Source organism: Ambystoma mexicanum, chromosome 1q (genome assembly GCF_040938575.1).
Source record: "Ambystoma mexicanum isolate Mex_15411 chromosome 1q, UKY_AmexF1_1, whole genome shotgun sequence".
Lineage (NCBI taxonomy): Eukaryota > Metazoa > Chordata > Amphibia > Caudata > Ambystomatidae > Ambystoma > Ambystoma mexicanum.
In genome coordinates, this window is record NC_090922.1 from 1,248,219,865 (window position 1) to 1,248,238,678 (window position 18,814).

At 45.2% G+C, this 18,814-nt stretch overlaps 1 protein-coding gene across 13 annotated transcripts in view; it reads right to left on the reverse strand.

Annotated features, from left to right (window-relative positions):
- NFIA (nuclear factor I A) overlaps positions 1–18,814 on the reverse strand; it is a 1,239,884-nt gene that overhangs the window by 678,712 nt on the left and 542,358 nt on the right. For 9 of the 13 annotated variants that reach the window (XR_011290794.1, XM_069642058.1, XM_069642053.1 and 6 more), the window contains exon 2: positions 3,962–4,493. Coding sequence is in view for 12 of the 13 variants with exons in the window: in XM_069642058.1 (XP_069498159.1) it covers positions 3,962–4,493 (532 nt within the window). In the remaining variant the exon portion in view is untranslated. Of the gene's footprint in view, positions 1–3,961; positions 4,494–13,844; positions 14,405–18,814 lie in introns of those variants that run through there. The other 4 variants (XM_069642056.1, XM_069642057.1, XM_069642052.1 and 1 more) reach the window with 1 other exon arrangement.

Genomic DNA, 18,814 nt, shown 5'->3' on the forward strand with positions numbered 1-18,814 from the left:
CGAATTTGATTTGCAATTTCTGTGTATGAATCCCCTCCGTCGCAGAAGCGGCTAGTGAAATATTCTAGAATCTTCGTTTTGCCGCCTGCAGATTTGGTGCCACGAGGAAACCATTTGAAAAACCTGCAACAGTCTGCGCACAAGTGTTTGGGTTCCACGGCACACGTGGAGCACGTCACAGTGTCTTGGCTGACTGGCTCCTAATGAGCAAACGCTGACCTTATCTGAAAGGTCAAATGCCTAATGACAAAGGTCACGACCCAGACAGCTTAGAGTTAACTTGCCACGTGCCGGTTTTACTCTACCGATTCCATCCATTCGTTCAAGGCTTAGCCATAAATCCTGCGTCTTTGTTTCAGAAGAGCGGGTTTCCAATTCACCGGGAGGATAACAAAAACGTACAAAGGAAAGCATAAGAAAAACAAAACAAATATGCATTGTTGTCCACGATGTTTTCTGAGAGGCAATGCGTGCTTAAATTATGTGCAGGAAATTATCTTCTAAATAAAGCATGTTCACTCTTTCCAATTTGATATTAGTTTGCATCACAACTATTCGTGTAATACTGGTTGGGCTGTTAAGCAGGAAGAATGCACGTTTATTTTACCTGCTATTTAAAGCTATGGGAAGTGTGTGTGTAGTAGTAACACGTAGGACCGCTTTTCTTTTCATTTCCCCAAGACACACAACAAAGCTCTACTCTGAGTGTTTCAGAATAATTACCAAACCAAAAGAATAAAAAAAAAAAAAAATAAAAAAAAAAATAAAAAAAGCGGCCATGCGAGTGAAGAGGCTATGTTTTTGACACATTTGGCAGAGCATTGCCCCCTGCCAGAACCGGCACTGAGTAGCAATTGACCAGTCCTCAAATGCTCATTCAGGCTGCGTCCACCTGACAACTGGCATCGCCCGCAAAACATTAAAATTAAATCGACCATGTTTTGGGGCGAAGACTAATCTATTCTTTTGTGGCGTGCCTGCTGCACACATGGCACAAATCCGATTGCAGCGTTCAGCTTGCGTTTGTGCCAGTGCCAATGTCCTCAAAGTTTGCTGTTGGTACGGTGAAGGAAAATGGATTCTGGGAACGACTAGGACAAGTAAACAGAATAGTGGCCCAGCCCGCTGCATGCGCGGCGCCATTCTCAATTAACTTTAGAAAGTTTGATTTAGTTACAAGATTCACAGTTGTTAACTATTGAAAATTGATGGTCATGAAGGGAAGCACCTTTGTATTGGCATGGAATAAAATAAATCCGTCATGTCAAAACAGATCGGTAAACCGAGGTAGGCAAAGTCATACATATATGTTCCCTGCGCGGCGTGCCAAATCTAGCAGGACATTTGCTAGAAATAAAATTATTTTGGAGAAAGTTGCTCCTGAAAGATCTTCATATAAAAGGGATACTCCCAAAACATTGATCATTGCCAGTCCAAATTTTAAAAAGGTCCCCTGCTATGGTTTTAGAACTTAATGACTACCCAGGTCGTGTACTCTAAAAAGTTAGTGACCTTGCGCCATGGACATTTGCTTTAAGATTTAACACCGGGCCAATGGTGGCAATGAAACTGTAGTGAGGCAATTCACCAGACCTGAAAGTTGAGAAGCCTCCAGGTCGTAGAACAGCAATAACGCTCAGGCTTGCCAAGTTGGGGCCTAAACATCTACGCGCCAGTGTCGGAAGCATCAGAGTAGGTGCCATGTCCAATCTCAAGGAGCTAAATTTAATGTACAGGCCTAAAGAGGCGAATGGCCATTTGACTCAAAAAAATCATGTCATCAAAAAAAATAAGCAAATACAATCAATTAATACACTCTGTTAATTGAATGCAAAAGTTCTACACAACTAGTTTTCAACGGTGTGAGGCATACACTTGATGTAGTGGCCAGTAAACACCCAAATGCCTTCGAGTCACACTAACCCAGAAATGATCAGCCTTTCATACGCAAGGAACGATGGGCAGAAGAACATTTCATCTGGCATACAGCAGGGAAAAAAACTCGCCAACTCACAGCAGAGAGGCAAGTACATGCTTCCCCATATGCACCCATTCACGGCTTCAAAATCAGCAGGTAGGCCCTGAAGAGCCACGAAAACATTGACGAACAATGACAGACAAGATCCTCTTGGTTTTGGCTTCTTTGCGAAGTGTGAATTTCGATGTGGTTCAGTGGAGCTCTATTAAGCTACAGGCGAATATGAGTTGCTTCTTACCACTACAGACAAATGTTGGAAGGCATGACAAACACACAGAAATTCACCAATCCGATTGAAACAGAAAATATGAACACATTCAAGAACAGACATATTCAAAAACATCCACAAGCGCCTTCGAATATCCCAATACAAACTCTTGAGGGAGTACGTCACAAATGACAGTGCGCCGAACATAGCAGCTCTGCCACAATATTGCTCAACGCTCGTCACTCATCTCCACTTGGCTCCATCGCCAACTTTTTCTTTTCAACCCTCAATTCTCTTTTTCTTGCCAACTCCACAGTAGGGGCCCCTTTTCAGACTCTGGAACCATAGCCGCATTATCAGCATTGAGGTACAATTGGCATGCCAACGGCAGACAAACGACAGCACACCCGTACTGACTTTTTAGTGGTCGAGAAGTAAAAACATACTAATATAATAAAGACTGGTCAGGTAGGACTTCAAAAATATGCAACAGGCTGTTTTCTCAGATTTGTGGCGGCCTTAAAGACTGACCAAATTGCAATATTAGCCTTCCGATGGGTTCCCCATTGGATTCCGAGACTCGATCAAATGAGTACGAGGAATGCTTTTATTGCCCCAACATATTTGCCTTCTTTGGGAACACTGCACAAGTTTGGGCTCTTGCTATTATGTTGTTTCTACCGCCCCAGTTATTTTAAATAGACTTTAGAGACGCATCCGGAAATACCAATGACATGCAAAATGGGTGCATACAAATAAAGCAATTACTCCTGTAAACAAAGAGATTGAAGTGCCAACCAGGTAGCTTAAAAAGCGTAAACATCCACAGGATAGTGTAGCACATTGTTCTAGCAATACTTCCAAGCCTGCAACCCACAGGGACATAGTCATCCCTATGAATTAGTGAATTGCCCAGAGTACAATCTGAAAAAGCCCACAAAAAGGCCTCATCTAATATAGAAATAATAACATACCCGGTGATCACGTATTATGGTTAAATAATACCAACTCAGGGCTCTGGTCAATATTTACCCAAAGTTTAGTCGCATGGTTTTCAAAGGGGTGCAAAAAGGCAACACAAGACAGTTGTGCGCGGCTTCATATTTGACAACATTAGAAACTATTCCCTTTTCAAAACATGATATGAACATGCTGTGATATCAGAGCAGCATTGAGTTCATAATCAGCCAGTAGGATATCTCATCTGCAGGGTTTGTTTTTTTGCTTCTTTAGGATCTCGAAGACAAGAGGGACCCAGAGATGACCCATTGCCCCAAATGCATCAATCCACAGCCCCCTCCCCCCCACCCCAATCACCACCTGCAATGCTGGTGCATAGGGGAGGGGAGGCAGGGCTGCCCATGCACAACATAAAATCAGACATGGCTATATTCCATCTCTGGGTTACGAGAGCTTCACTCTTCTTGACTATCAATGGTCTTTCAGAGCGCTTTATATATATCCCTGCAGTTGATAGCTACCCATCTGTAATACATGTATCCATCATAAATACAATATTTCACATAAACATGAATCCAGAGACATCAATTTTTCAAATTATAACTATTAATGCAATACAATACATAAAATATGTTTCATCGTACAAAGTGGGTCCTTCCTCAAAGCTGTGCATAAACTGAAGCCAAAAATTAAATGGATTATGACCAAATTAGATTAGAACCAAGCATGTCGTGGCATGCAGAAATCAGCAAACTTTCATTAGCTGGCAGCAGAGGATTAGGAAAAAGTTAAAAAGTATGCAGAAGAGGACTTACCGGCTGCGTGCACAAAATATGCCAAGTACAAGTCGAGCTCCTTCACCGAAACTCCTATGTGATGTGGCTGCACGCAGAGCCCATGGTTCGAGCACTGCGGGGACTTTACCAGGCGTTCGCCATCAGTACTTTCAAGCGGTATACCCTTAAATAAAATCACCATAACAAGGTCCAACCTCCAAACCTTATCTGCCTGCCGCAGGCAGTCAATTCTCCTCATCTTCCCCTTCTGGTCAGGATTGGAAAGAACGCAGCACGGGGGCTTCTTCCCGGTGACCGTAAGAACAAAATCCTCCCGGTATTCGGGCCTTATATCCTTCCGCAGCTTTGCCAAAAGTCTAGATGCCCATTTCTGTTTGACCTCAGGTTTCTCGCTCAGCAGTTCGTCCTTCACTGCTCTCTCCTCCTCCTTCGACATGCGCTTTTCGTGCTTCTTGAAGTATTTTCTTTTTCGGGCTTGAAGGTTGAACCAGGTGTATGCAAATGCTCGGACGTGGGGCAGAAGGGCTTCAATGAATGGATGAAATTCATCCTAGAAATGATAAAGAGACAAATAGGTAACTGTTCTGGTTAATAGCAAACATTCTCCTGAACATTAAATGGCGCCTCCTCAAGAGGCCCTATTCACACCTCTATTGCTCGACCAAAAACTGCTCACATTTTTTCTTGAACTTTACCATCAAAAGGTGGGTGGATGGGTCAGGCAATATTGGTGGGGTGGCTCTGTGGCCTGAGGCACGCTCTTCCCGCATTTTGTGGTGGTAAATTCAAGGGGAAAAAAACCTCAAGGACTAATGCAAGCAGTTTTGCTTCGAGCAAGAGACATACATCAAATTCTTTCATAAACATTGTGCACTATAAAGAAAAATGTACTGGTCATTAATAGCTTCATATAAAGGAATAACACATGGTGTCTTTTTTCTTGCCACGACATGCACTCAAAACACGCGGAGGGGTTACTTACAGTGGCTGTGTGCCCTTGCAATGGACTCCAGCTCACAAGAAAACAGAGCTCCAATACACTTGTCTCAAGAAATTAGGATTTATTCCCATGCTTACTCGCCACACAGCATAAAGGGCTGGGGGAGGGCAGATAGCAAGACTGGATGTCCCAATCCGCTAGGAGACTGAGAAAAGCTGTCATGCAGGCAAAAGCCAAAAACATCCGTTGAACCAATGCATGTTTTCTTCTTGAAAGGGGAGATATCAGTCCATGTCCCCTACCCGATGACCTTACCTCGCCCTACCTCTCCACATTCATTTGTGTGGATTTGAATATCCCATTTCTTCCAATCCATTTTCACTTACCACTTCTTTCAGCATTAAAATGGGGGAAAGGGCATTCCTTTCCTGCAGTGATTTCCCTGGGAGACCTTAGCAGGGCAGAACATCCTGCTTTTTGAAAAATGTATTTTAAAGACAAACACTGCCCAAAAAGTGCAGTTTTGTGAAATGTGTTGCGTTTGCCTTTGAAATGTATCGCTCAGAAACAAGTTCAGCGTCTTCCAAAAAGGAGAAAGGCTTTGCCCTCTAGAAATCCTGCACAGATACCGGATTGCACCATTCTCTACCAGTTCAAACTCTTCTACAACAGGCCCAAACTTGGAATACAAACCTCCCTCCTCTCCATACCCCCAAGTTCACAAGCCTCCTCATCAGTGCATTATATGATTGTGAGCGGTGCCACAGCCATGAATGACCAGAGTGCTCAACCAAAGTTGGCCTTATAGTTTCTATTTTGACATCTTTTAACTAACTGCAGATAGCACACCGTGTTTTTCCATAAATTGTTATGGTGAAACCCTCCCTAACAATAATTTACTTAAAATGTTACTAAAATACTGTACCCCTCTGATGACAGACCGCCATTAATTGAACGTTTATGCTGTAATGGGAGAACCATCAGATGCTAGTACTGGTTGGGAAGTTCCAGATGCCGGACTAGGACAACCCACTAAGACACTATTAGATCCAACTGCAAGGGGGTAAGAGGTGTATCTGGGAGGGAGGAGTTGACTCCTTTTCTTGATTTATTTGTTTTGGTTACATATTGATGGTAATTGATACATTGTACTAATGTGATGTGAATGCACTTGATGCCAATAAACATTTAATACAATAAAAAAAAAAACACAACATCAGCAGGATTTCAAGTTCCAACTTGGAAAATGTGTTAATTGGTGCACGATATTGCAATATCATTGCAGTGGTAATTTTCCATGACTTTTTAATCATTTCTTTCCTGCTCAAAGTACAATTTAGAGTCCCTGCAATTGCATTTAAGATTTGCAGTGAATTTGAGTGTGTTGGAGGATGGGGAGTGTAAGCGGATTCAATTCAACACTACAGCTAAATCAATGCCTAGTCTGGGATGCTGAGGGAAACCCTTATTGATATATTTTTATGTCCAGTTCGTTTACTCTGGATGACAACCCTTATATAATACCCCTCTTTTAGAATCCCCCTGACCCCACTGAGCCAAGAAGTAGGTTTGTTTTGCAAAGTAAAAGGTTTATTTGAAAATTAAACGAAATATATCTATCAACCTTTTATAGTAAATTAATATTTGATAGCACACTTATGAAGATGATAGTGATCAACAATGGATAATGTTACAGTGGTACACTCTTTTTGATGGCTTAGAAGTGATATAGAGAGGATGAAGTAGCTGAGAATGCTTTTATGGCTTCAAGGACAATGCAATGATGAATGGTTTTAAAGTGTTTTTGAGCTAACAGGCACTGTTGTTTTTCCTTTGGCATCACATTTCACTCATGGCGCTTCTGACCCAGCACGCTTGCACTGGTGGGTGGCAGGTCAGGCAACTATTTTGGTGTGCGCATAACTGCGCGGTCCTCCTGGATTCTGGCGCGAATGTGGGTGGCGACAGCTCATCCCCACATCTACCCAGTCTATTGATTCAGTTTTGTTCCGGGATAGAATGATGGGCGACGACAGCTCATCCCCACATCTACCCCGTCTAATAATTCAACATGGGTCAAAACCCTTGACAGGAGGAGGGGAGGGTCTTGCACATTCGAGATTTTAAAATTTGAGATTGCAAGATTACAGTCTATATCGGTTTTCCTGAGATTTTATAATAAAGATACAAAGGCATGGCACCACTGTGAACCTGCCAAACTGAGCTTTTGGATTCCGAGACGTATTAAATTGCACTTCTGGTACCACATACCCTTCTGCAACAGCTTAAGTAGACTATAAAAAACGGTTCTAATGCTCCTACATCGACATGAGATGCTTTAAATATTTTTTTGACTAAATCATTTTTTTTAAATAATTTAATCTTATTTTTTTTTTTTATAATTTGGAGGGGCAACCCGCCCCCAAGCATATATTTCAAGGAGCTATTTCGCAGGAACGTAGTAAAAAAAAATTAAACAAAAAAAAACAATCGAAAAAACGGAATCAACGTGATGCCATAAAAAACATATACAAACCGTATACAGGTCATCAAATAGAGAACTATTAAAAAAACTTTAAAATTAAATGGCAAGGACAACACCTCTTCACCAGCAACACATTTTAGCCAACCCAGTGGTTTTGCCACTAATATTAACATAGAAGCATACGACAGTCATGTTTGTCCTGTTTGCCCTCGACACAGAAGCACTACACTCCCTGCAGATGGTCACTTAGTTAAGCAGTCCTGTTACTTCCCTGATAATGTCCAATGCCTTGCTGAATTAGGTTACTATTTTAGCTCTGCCCCGTCTGCTGGAAGGTGTATCTATGCCGACAACAAAAACAAACTCAATCTTGCATCATGACCAATACATCTAGGAGGATTCATAAGTCTGACAGACAATGGATATGCTGCCCACCAAATGATTAGAATCCATATGAATTGGTTATCTGGGAAAGGTGTTCATAAGATCCTAGAATGCCTTCATAATAATTTCGATGATGGAATGAGTAGAACAATGATGATGTATACAAGATCGATATACCTCAACACCATGGGGCCGTCTGCTGACCAGTTCCAATAACACAACAAGCAATAACACCGTCAAGATGAAATGGCCCGAATTCTGCCTTAACTGTGTGTCCCACCAGGCTACCTTAGCACGATTGACCCAGACACGGCAATGCTAGTAGTGAGTATCATTGGGAAAGCTTTAATTTCCTTGTCCATTTCACCTGCAGTCCAGGCACCAAATTAATTTGAAGGACAATAACTTAGCATTATTTTACAGATGCACTGTCTAGTCTATAGTGGGACATTCACAGGCATGCTAGGAGTGAGAAAGCCAATCAGTTTGCATTGAACTCAACTCAAATACTGGTACAGACATATGCTTCAGGCCCCTCAGAACAGAGAACGAAGTGGGGAACGGTGCAGCAACCCTGGCACATTCACGTTCTAGTATTATTGACAGTGTAGACAATCGACACCGCTTGTTATTGTCACTTACCCAAGTAAAACACCCTTGCCTGTAATCCATCCCCTTGAATCAGGTTCGGACAAATAACCAGTGCTAATCGCAAACACTGAGCTCGATAAGGCCGATTAAGATCTACATGTACTCAACCTATACATTAGAGAAGGTGGTTGAAGCTCTAGAAGGACAACTTTCACTTGACTACACAGCTGGCATTTCACTTTGGTGTCTCATAAGGTTTCAGAGGCACCAAGAATCTAATCCTGGTAATTGACAACAACAGAAAAGGGTTACTGTATCTAGAAGGTGAAGAAGCGACTTCTTCATTGGACTTCAACTGGTTATTAAATCAAATCCGCATGCCGGAATGCAGCCCACAAATGAAATCCGTGCGCCCAATTCACATAATTTCTTAACATGTTTGCTAATCATTCAAGTAATGTATGGAAAAAAAAAAGTTGTGAAAATTAAAAACAAAACATGCCACTGCGTGAATATCTTCAAAACACAGAACCTTACTGTGAGTAACAGATCACTTGAAAGGTACTGGAGTAAGTGCAGAGTAACACTATACATAATTGCAGGGCAGTAATTCACTTTCATCAGGTTTCCCCTGTAGTTAATGAACTAAAAACCTCTATATACAGGAGTTATCGGCAAGTAATTTGAAAAAAAAAGTGTTTATATTTTATTTTCAAAAATGTTAAAGAAACAAATATGGAGTAGACGTACAAAACGGTTTAATCGACTATACAGGAGCAGCCTCTAAGCACATGGAGGTCTTTGTCATGGTCATTAACATTCAAGACAATGCACGAGGAAACCGGACCGATTCCTCGCCGGCTTTGCCTAAGCCTTTTAGTAAACATACATTGGAACTCTTTCACAATATTATACTATTATTTTTTTTATACTATTATTTTTTTTAGAGTGAGTTGCTTCTTTTTCTAGAAGCAAAACGGTATGTTTTAGAAATACTAATTCTTGGAACATATATGGAAGAACAAAGAAGGTTTTGAAACTTAAAAACTCAATTATTCATGAAAGGTGCAGACAGAGCTAAACTGTTTGAGAGAGAAATCGGGATAATGCAACGCGATTGGGGGGGAAAGAATAAGAGAGCAAGACATTTGCATGAAAACACCTTTTCATGCAACAATGTTGATAAACGGGCAAAGTATATGCAATAGAGCGTGGGTTTTAAAACATGGGCCAACAGGGTGATGTTCGATAGAAGCTTCAAAACGTTCCTAAAGGCTGTGAAGTATTTATATTACAAAATATTAGGTAAAAGTATCCTGGGTGCAAAACAGAATCTATTTAAATTGGAAGGAGGATCTGTGGAAAGAAGTTGCTTCAACAAAATGGAAGCCAAACCAAGGACTTGAGTTTGTAAAAATATCTCCTCCACACTCGCTCACTTGTCTTTCAAACAGCACTAACTTCAGTAATGTACGTTGTGTAGGCCTAAAGAGTAGCGCCATATTGCAAGGACAAACAAACAGCACATGGATGGAAAACCTGGATGTGCTACGAAATATCTTGCGGCGTGGGGGGCGGCGGGTAATAATTTAAATCCAACTTTGTACACATGAAGAAAAATTGTGACGGAAACATATCGATATTATTTCTTGGCCGCAGAGGCATTGATTAGTCAAAAGGTTCCATTTGAGATTGGAGTGTCATTGAGTTGGTCATTGGCTACTTTAAGACGAGCATGCTCGTCCTTTTTGCATAGAGTTGCATAATAGCCTGGCAGTTAAGGGGTTAAAGAAAGTAAATGTCGAAGGGGTTGATAATAAAAATGAGTGCTGAAATAAAGTTTATAAAGACATAAAGAGGTTACATAGTGGTATGTTTGTGTTATGGCTAACTCCACTTTGCACTTGAGGGAAGCCTGAAGGGGTCATATGCCTTTATTCTAGGTAAAGGATCCTCATGGGGTGGGGGATGGGCAAAGCGATTCTAAAAACCTAAAAATAGCATGGTGTCCAACGGTTCCGATGACACATTGCAAACAGACAGACTTTAAAATATTCACAGATTTATCAAGAGCTTGCTTCGCCTGACTGCTGAGCAAACCTATATGGAGCATCTTTTCGATAGATATTTCACTGCACACTACGCAACTATTGAAATGTGCTGCCAAACTAACGATGCAGAGCACAGAGGGCTAAACTAACTCACCAGATTGAAAAGGGGGGCCTTCCTTTGCCCAGTGTCAACTGCCGGTGAAGCAGACGCCATACCCCGAAAGGCGTGCGACACGACAACCAAATTTAATTGAAAACCTTATTCAAAATAAAAGTCAAACTGCCAAACAAACTTTCGAACTTTTGTCTTCACGGCCACATACTGTCCTACGAGGTTAAAGGACACAATGTAAACATACTTATTGCTAGAATGTATTCCAAACGAGCTGTAATGTGTAATGATGTTGCTTTTCACACAGAAGAACTAAAATGAGGCTGTGGCGACCTTCCCGCCAGACCACTTTCCTTTAAAAAGTGAAATGGTGATGTTAAAGGTCATTCAAATACCATTTCCGCTTTTAGCTACACTATATTTTGGAAACAAAGTACTTATGTTGATGTCACAGCGAACAACTAAACAATTATTTGGAACATGCACTGATAAAACAGTCTCTTCTCTACCCTATACTTGGGTTTCACTGCAGTAACCCTCCCAAAAAAGGCCTTATAAGACTTCATGACCCAAAAGAACAAGCAATTCATGATCTAATCTGTAAATAGCCATGCGACCAAGTAACAGTAAAACTGGTCATTCATGGGACGATATTGAATTATATGAATTAAAAGAGTTTTGATTATTTTTGAAAAATAAGAAGAGGAAGCAAATAAAATAATTTAGCACTATGGACCTATGAACTGACGCACGAGGCTAATACGGCATGTTAAGCCTTGTTAGTATATCACTAGTTAGTAAGAAGACTATCTTTGGCTGAAAATCGGTTCAAAAAGTACTGTTACTTGTTCCCTATTCCACATACATCATGGATCACAATTAACAGCCAAACTAATTACCATCTACGACTGTAAAACAGTGTAGGCTTAAATAAATGAATAAGCACAAGAAGCATTACAGCTGTACTTTTAATTATTCTAAACAAACTATGTAACTGAGCATGCCCTTTAAAATTGTAGCAAATTAACTATATTTGAAAATCCACACAGGAAGCTACACTGTGGCCTCTGGGGGTGGGGGGGGGGGGGGGTTTAGGTTATTAGAGAGAGAGATCAAAAATGTTTTAACTCTAAATAAATCTCAACTCTGCGACTACGCCGATAGGCCTTGAAACTGAACAAGATCCCACCCTCCTAAAAACGTGCATTTGCTGCCATACATGGAATCATCTTTGGAGTCACAGGATCCATACATTACTCGGAAGTGGTTTAAAGAACGTATGGAAAGTTTGGAGAACTGTTCTACGACACAGCGCCCACGCTTCAGTTTATACTGACCATGTATGAGGTCTAGATTATAAAGAGCGGATTCCGTAACTGTACTTTCAGAGAAATGGGCACAACCTACACATGTGAAGGCCTAAAGGTCCTACCTGCAACTATGAATTTGCACTTCAGAAAGTGTGGACAGAAACCTTAACCGATTGGGGTCTTGTTAAATGGAGAAGCAGGTTCTGCAGTGGGTGAAATACCACAAACTGAAAGCCGTATATAAGCTCTAATAAAGATTTTTTCTTGTGAAATAACTCCCTACATCCGCTTTCAGAAATGATTTGCCTTCTACTTGTGGAAACATGAATTTGGACAGAAACGGACAAAACGATGGTTATGAGAAATGACACAGCACCTGCACACACACACAGTTCAAGGATGGCAACAGATGAGTTGACGTAAACTCCATGCGTCGCCGTGAAAGAGGGAGTACATAGAATAAAGGCTCTACCACAGATTTCAAGCAGGAAGACGAAAGACTAGCAGCTGGCGAGAAGAAAAGTTGCAGTGAAGCCATGGCCGAGAGAATCCTGCCAGCAGCAGCGGTGGGCAAAGAGCAGATGATAGGCCGGCCGTTGTGTGTCCCACCAGGACCGACAGCAGAGTGAAGAACAGCATTGGGGAGGGAGCAGCGGAACGGGCGATGTGTACTACTGGCACACCAACACCACCAGCAAAGCGGAGAACAGCAATGGGTTGAGACCAGTGTGCAGCCCTCTACACTTGCAGCTGGACAACTAGGCAACAGTGGGCAGAAAGTCTACTTAAACACAACCATCTGCAGTAGCAGCATGGTGCACAACAAACACGGTTGCGTGGATTATCATGATGTTGCAAGGAGAAAGCCTGCTTATAGCGTGACCAAATTGCTGGGGGGAATGATACGTAGGCCGACTATCCCATTAGCATTTGCAGGTGTGCGCGGGTGAGAGACCGAATCCTACTGCCTCACTAATACTTGTGGATGGGATATAGGGGAAAACAGAAGGCAGCAGCCTGGCAGGGAGGGGAATTTAGTCTGAGTGCACTTTCACCAAGGAGCAAGTAGTAGCCGTGGGTAAAGGGCCAAGATGAAATAGAACTACTCGGCCAGCTGCAGTGTAAACAGGAGGGGGTGGGGAGGAGTGAGTGTATTCAAGGACAGTCAACTCCAGTGGAAGAGTTTGCCAAGTCTAGCCCTGTGGAGGCAGCCTACACCCCCCCCCATCTTGGAGATTCGGCTTAGCGGTGGCTGTGCTTGTGCACCCGGTTACTTCTACAGAACCACCAGCAGAGCCTTTGATTGGTGCAAAGGCCGTCCCTCTGGTTCCAGGCACAGTGGCAACCAACTTCAGAGACAGAGAAGGAAAAATCCTAATGTTTTGCCACCCAAAAAAACGCTAGTGGGTTCCTTCAGTCGTGCATCAGCTGTGATAACCAGGCAGGACCGTGAAAGGCAGGGCTGTAAATACAGACATTGGGGCAGGATATGGCTGGGAATATACGCACTACAAAGTTCATGGCAGCAGTTACTAGCTGTATCCGGTGCCTGTATCAGCACTGCACGAGTAGGCCTGGGGATAGGCCGCCGTGTTATGCACAGCTGGGGCCATGCCTTGGTGTGGAAGAAAAACTTCGCGACGTGCATGAAAACGTGTGCGCAAGTGACTGCATATCACTCTTTCCCGTGGACAGTAAATACGGGTGTGGGGGCTCGCTAGCCGTGCCAAAATAGGACGGGGAGTTGCTGCACGGCCGGGGGTGCCATAGAAATATGAATTTGCAGCATTAATAGTTAGGCGCCATTAGCCATGTGCCCGCGGCATAAATGGCCGTTCAGTTCTGGAATGCAGCGAAATGGGAAAGAAAGTTACTTTCCTGAGCCCTGCGTGTGCTCTGCAGAGCTGCGAGCGGCAGACTGTGGGAGGCACAGACGCAAGCAGGGACACGAGAGGGGAAGAAACAACCGGGGGCAAGCAGGCGGGCAAGCAGACAGACAAGCAGGCACGGCAGGCAGACACTGCTTACCTGGGTGAGGCAGAGCGGGGAGTACATGGCCGGCTCCGGTGCTCGGAGGTGTGGGTGTGTGGGGGGGACCGCGGAAGAGCTCACGCCCGCTCGGTGTCTTCACATTTCCAGCTCTGCAGAGTGCGGGGGGCGGCGGTGGCGGCGCGGTGCTGCTCCATGGGCTGAACTTTAACCCCGCCTAGAGTTTCCTTCCCCGGCGGCGGCGCTGCCCGAGCCCGTCCGTGCTGCTGGCCCCCTCCTCCGGGAGCCCTGACCCGGCAGCGATCCTGCGCCTCCCGCTGCTGCAGCGCCGGGATCAGCCTGTCCGGGCCGCCCTGCCTTCCTTCCTCTCCCGGAGCAGTGCAGCAGTTGCTTCCCGTCCAGGATCTCCAGACCTGCGCTCCCTTCCCGTCCTGGAGCCGGCAGCGCTCCCGTCCTGCGCCTCACTGTCCCGGGATCAGTGGCCCTCCCCCTCGGTCTCTCCCGGGATCCGCGCAAGTAGCTCCCCCTCCCTCTCTGTCCCGGGATCGACCGCCCTCCTCCCGCCGCAGGATCGGTGGCTCTCCTTGTCCCAGGAAGGCTGACCCTCCTTCCCCCCACCCACCCTCGGATTTCTCCCGTCCCGGGATTGCCCTCCTCCCTCCCTCCTGCGAGAGCAGCTCTGCCCACCAGCACCCCGCGCAGAGCAGCGCGGCCGCGCCGGGACCTGCCGCTCCAGCCACCACCCCCCTCCCCACCCCACGGCATGAGCCATTGCAGGGGAGTCCGACGTATGGAACTACTGACCCTGGCCTGCATTCTTACTTGCAATGTCCGTTAGCACCATATACTACGTTTAAGCCATTAAGAGAATGGCTTTGCAATATTACAATCCGCATAGACAGTCACAAGTGCATGTATATCCCATGCAGAGTAGCCATAGACACACATGCATGAGGTTTCCCAAACATGCATGGTTTTACTTTTCCTTGTCTTTTCTCTCGGAAGTCCTCCACTACAGCGTACCGATTATCGGGTGCGTTTTGCATCGTGTCGCCTTCTTTAGACATCAGTATTTACCTTAACTTGATGGGTAGCCTTTTCACTGGATACAACATATATTATATGCTCTGTTACTTTGGGAACAGCAGAAGAAACTTTTCACATACGTTATACATTTCTATTAAAAGCAAAGGTAATGCCGACGACGCGTCATGCCACTATATGTGTGTATACACCATACGTTACGTACACACACATGCATGTAGAGATATACCAAGTTTGCAGTGTAACTTGCGCGGACTTATTGTATTCGTAACTTAAAGCATGGTCCCGCGGTGGACACGGTGCTTTTCTACACTCGAACGGTTATTTTTCCTGTGTTCACGCTTCTGTGCATGCCGGCAGTGAGAGTGTGTGCTTGTCTGTGTCACTTCCCCGTTCGCCTTGTTGTCTCGGGGGCAGGAAGGCCCTCTTTCCGCACTGCAAGTTCTTGACAGAAAACTGCTGGCTGGGCGAGTTTGGAATGTAAGCGAGACATGGGCGGGGGGAAAAGTTGCAGTTACGGCCTCGCGCCTGCAGACCGCCCGGCCTCCCACTCCCCCCCGGATATCTTTCCAAGAACCCTGCAGATAGACGTCTGAACCCATGCACGGTGACACAGCACCTCCTCCGTGTCCCCGTTCGTTAACCCCACGTGTACAGCGTTGTGGTTTTTTTTTAAACACAGCTGGAGGCCCGCAGGGAGAAAACAAGTCTGTGTGGAAAAGCGTGCCGGGGAGCAGTGTGTCGGCGGAGGTGGCCAGCTTGCTTGGCAGTGTGCAGCAGCTTTCTGCGGTTGGCGGTGTTATCTCAGAGGAGCTTTCGCGCCCTTTGCAAAAGGCTCCCTTCTGGAGCTGGGACGAGTCTTTGCGCCCTCTAGGCTGGGAGAGAAGGCGAGGCCGCCTCCAAGTTCACGGCGCCCGCCCCTCCCGGCAACTTCGAGGGGGCGGCGGGCGACGCGCACTTCTCTCTGTCCTGGGAACACAACGCGCCTTGTCGCCCCCAAATGGGCGCCCGGACAGCTAAACCAGTCGCCCGGCTTCCGAATGATCTTGCCTGCCTCGTGCTCTGCTTGCCTGGCAGCCTGTCCCTTAAAAGACATTAGAGCCATGCGTGCCACCCACGTTACACACCGCGTGCTCTTCCTGTGTGTGTGTGCAGCTTTCGGTACACTCAAGTCTAATCCGTCCTGCCACCAGGAACTACTTGGTTTAATTGGCATTTTAAAGTGGAATTCAATAAAATGGAATGATTTGGCTGGTTATGAGGGGAGGTTTTTTTTTTTTGCTCCAATAAATTGTACTTTCCCTTGAAAAAGGATTTATTTCAGCCTTCTGATAAATGTTGTAGTGGGGGGTCAGAAGTTGCCCCTTTCATTTGGAAACACGCAGACTCGAACACACTCTTAGTACACGCCCTTAAAATGCGGACTCCACTTTTTATTGGCGTGTTATAACTTCCCTTCTCTTGGCACGAAAGGTCAGGGCAATTCGTGGGATTTTGTCACAACAGAGGATACTAAGGGCCTGATTCATGAACGTGTTTTATAATGACGCAATCCCATAGGAAAACGTCGATTGAATCAGGCCCTAAATTGGGGGTGAGGCCTTGTGATGCGGAGTGTTTCTCTTCCTTCCCAATGCACCTCAGACTGGCGATTTTGTGACTGAACATACTGTTATTTTCCTACTGGCTGGCTTTGGGGTGAGTCGCTTTAAAGACGTCAAAAATAATAATAAACGCGATAAAAAAAAACGTGCCCTCGGTCAACATTTCTGGCAAAATACATGCTCTGTCATAGGGAGGGTTGTCATTTATGATGCTTCATATTTAAATATCACTCCGCAGTGTTTCTTTTGTTGACAAACCGAGAGAGATCGAAACAAAGAAAGATGTCATGTAAATTAGTAGCTTGTTTTATTACTGTATACATGGGTTTCGCAGAACCCTGCCCCCGCCTGCCCCCCAATACAACGCGACCTGCCTCACGGCGGCGGTTCTCGACCACAATGCCAGCCTCTCGCCGAGGATTGGTGGTGTTTGGATGCCGGGGCCTTGTTGTCGTGTCACGGCACCGCAGCATTCACAGCAGCGCTGTGTCCAGAAGGAGCTGGAGGGACGTCGACGGGGAGGCACGGGCCGTTCCGGGTGCTATTCGCTGGCAGAGCCTCCAAACCGCAGGCCTGGCTGCTGCAAACCAGAGGAAGTCGCGCCTGGCAGGGTCGAGGTTTCAAGGGATTGAACTCTACTGCCCCTTCCAACCTCACTGGCACAGTGAAGAAACGTGATCCGTCACCGCATCTGGCACGTGCTCTTCTTTCTTGCTGGCTCAGCAGTCGGAGTTTATGGAAGTGCAATTAACGAGGAGGGGAGGGTGGGTTAAAATGTTACAAGCATTGTAACTTTTGTATTTGTATCGTAGACACAGGGTGATGGCAACATTTTAGGCGCGTTATTACCAGGTCAGCAATAGATACAGAGTAATGGACCAAATCGGCTCTCAGCCAAAAATGCCAGGCAAACAAAGGTTGTTCCATAGACCAATTATCTTGTGGTTACCTATTTCGTGGCCCCCCAGATATTTTGGGAGGCAGTCCCCATGCGCTTTCTCCACTAACTAGACTGGTTAAGACTAATGGAAGCTGAGGTTCTAAACATCCGGAGGGCCACACAATGCGTAACCACACAATGAGTAACCATCTGTAGACATTCCTGTTGGCCACGTTGGAGGTTGAATGAGAGTAGCAAGCTGCTGCTAGTATTGGGCGTTCAGTGTCCCCCATGCAGACACGTTCCCTTCATTCATGAAGTGGACAACTTACCTGCCAACCCAAGGGACCTGCAACCTGACCTTGTATGCTGTGGCTAGGACCCGGCTGAAGATGTGTGGGGGCCCATTTCAACATGATAGTTGAGGGCCACGCTGCTTAGACTGAAAACAGTCCGACGCACCTCTGGAGTGCATACATTACAATGGCAACAAAGACAAGGGCAATAGCCACCGATTACCACGAGGCGGCCAACCAGCAGAGTTCTTAAACATTAAATCCCTACTGAAGAGCTATAAACCCTTCTTTGTCAACAAGTCCTTCTTCCAATATCAGGAACTTTGGCACGGTACGTGACATTGATCAACCAGACCTACAGTCTCATTCAAAACTGGGTGGCTGCTCGGAAGCTCTGTCTAAATGAGGATTAGACTGTGTTCCTCGTCGTGGGCTCTGCTTGCTGTCTAAGCTCTCTGGCCTTCTGTACGCTTCCTATCGACAGAAATACTATCCAGGTCTCAAAGCCCATGAAGACACTGGGTGCCTGATTCATGGAATTATTTGCGTGAAAAACGCAGATTTGCACGCCTTTCTGCCGAAAATCCCCGTACTTCAAACAGGATTTTTGGGCAGAAAGAACCGCAAATCTGCATTTTTCACGCAAATAATTCCATGGATCAGGCTGTGGGCATTTAGCTTGATGCTGAGCTAAACATATCCCGGCTTATCAACATCCTAGCCTCTTCCACCGCCTACATGGCCAAACCCATCTCATTGGGCAGGATATTTATTTCCCCACAAAACTGCCTGGCTCTTGCACAAGCCATTATTGGCAGTCATCTTGACTATTGCAATGCGTTATTCTCTGGGACCTCTGCAAAAAACCTACAAAAATTACAACTTTTGCAAAAGAAGGCCCTGAGCAGCCCTGGGTTTAACTTTCTTGGCCTATATCTCAACAACAAGAAGGGGAAGTGCACTGGCTTCCTATAAAAGCATGACTTCAATTTAAAAACGCTGAAACGCTGGTCATTGGCCATAGATGTCTGCACAAGGACGCCCCCTCCTACCTCATCCCATGTATATCAGCAAAACCAGTGATTTGTGCCATCCAATCCTCCTCCAGCTTTGCTGTGCTTACACCCATATTCAACCATAAGCGAGCAGGGAGCGCTAGCTCCTGTGTTACCGCCACCATCTTGT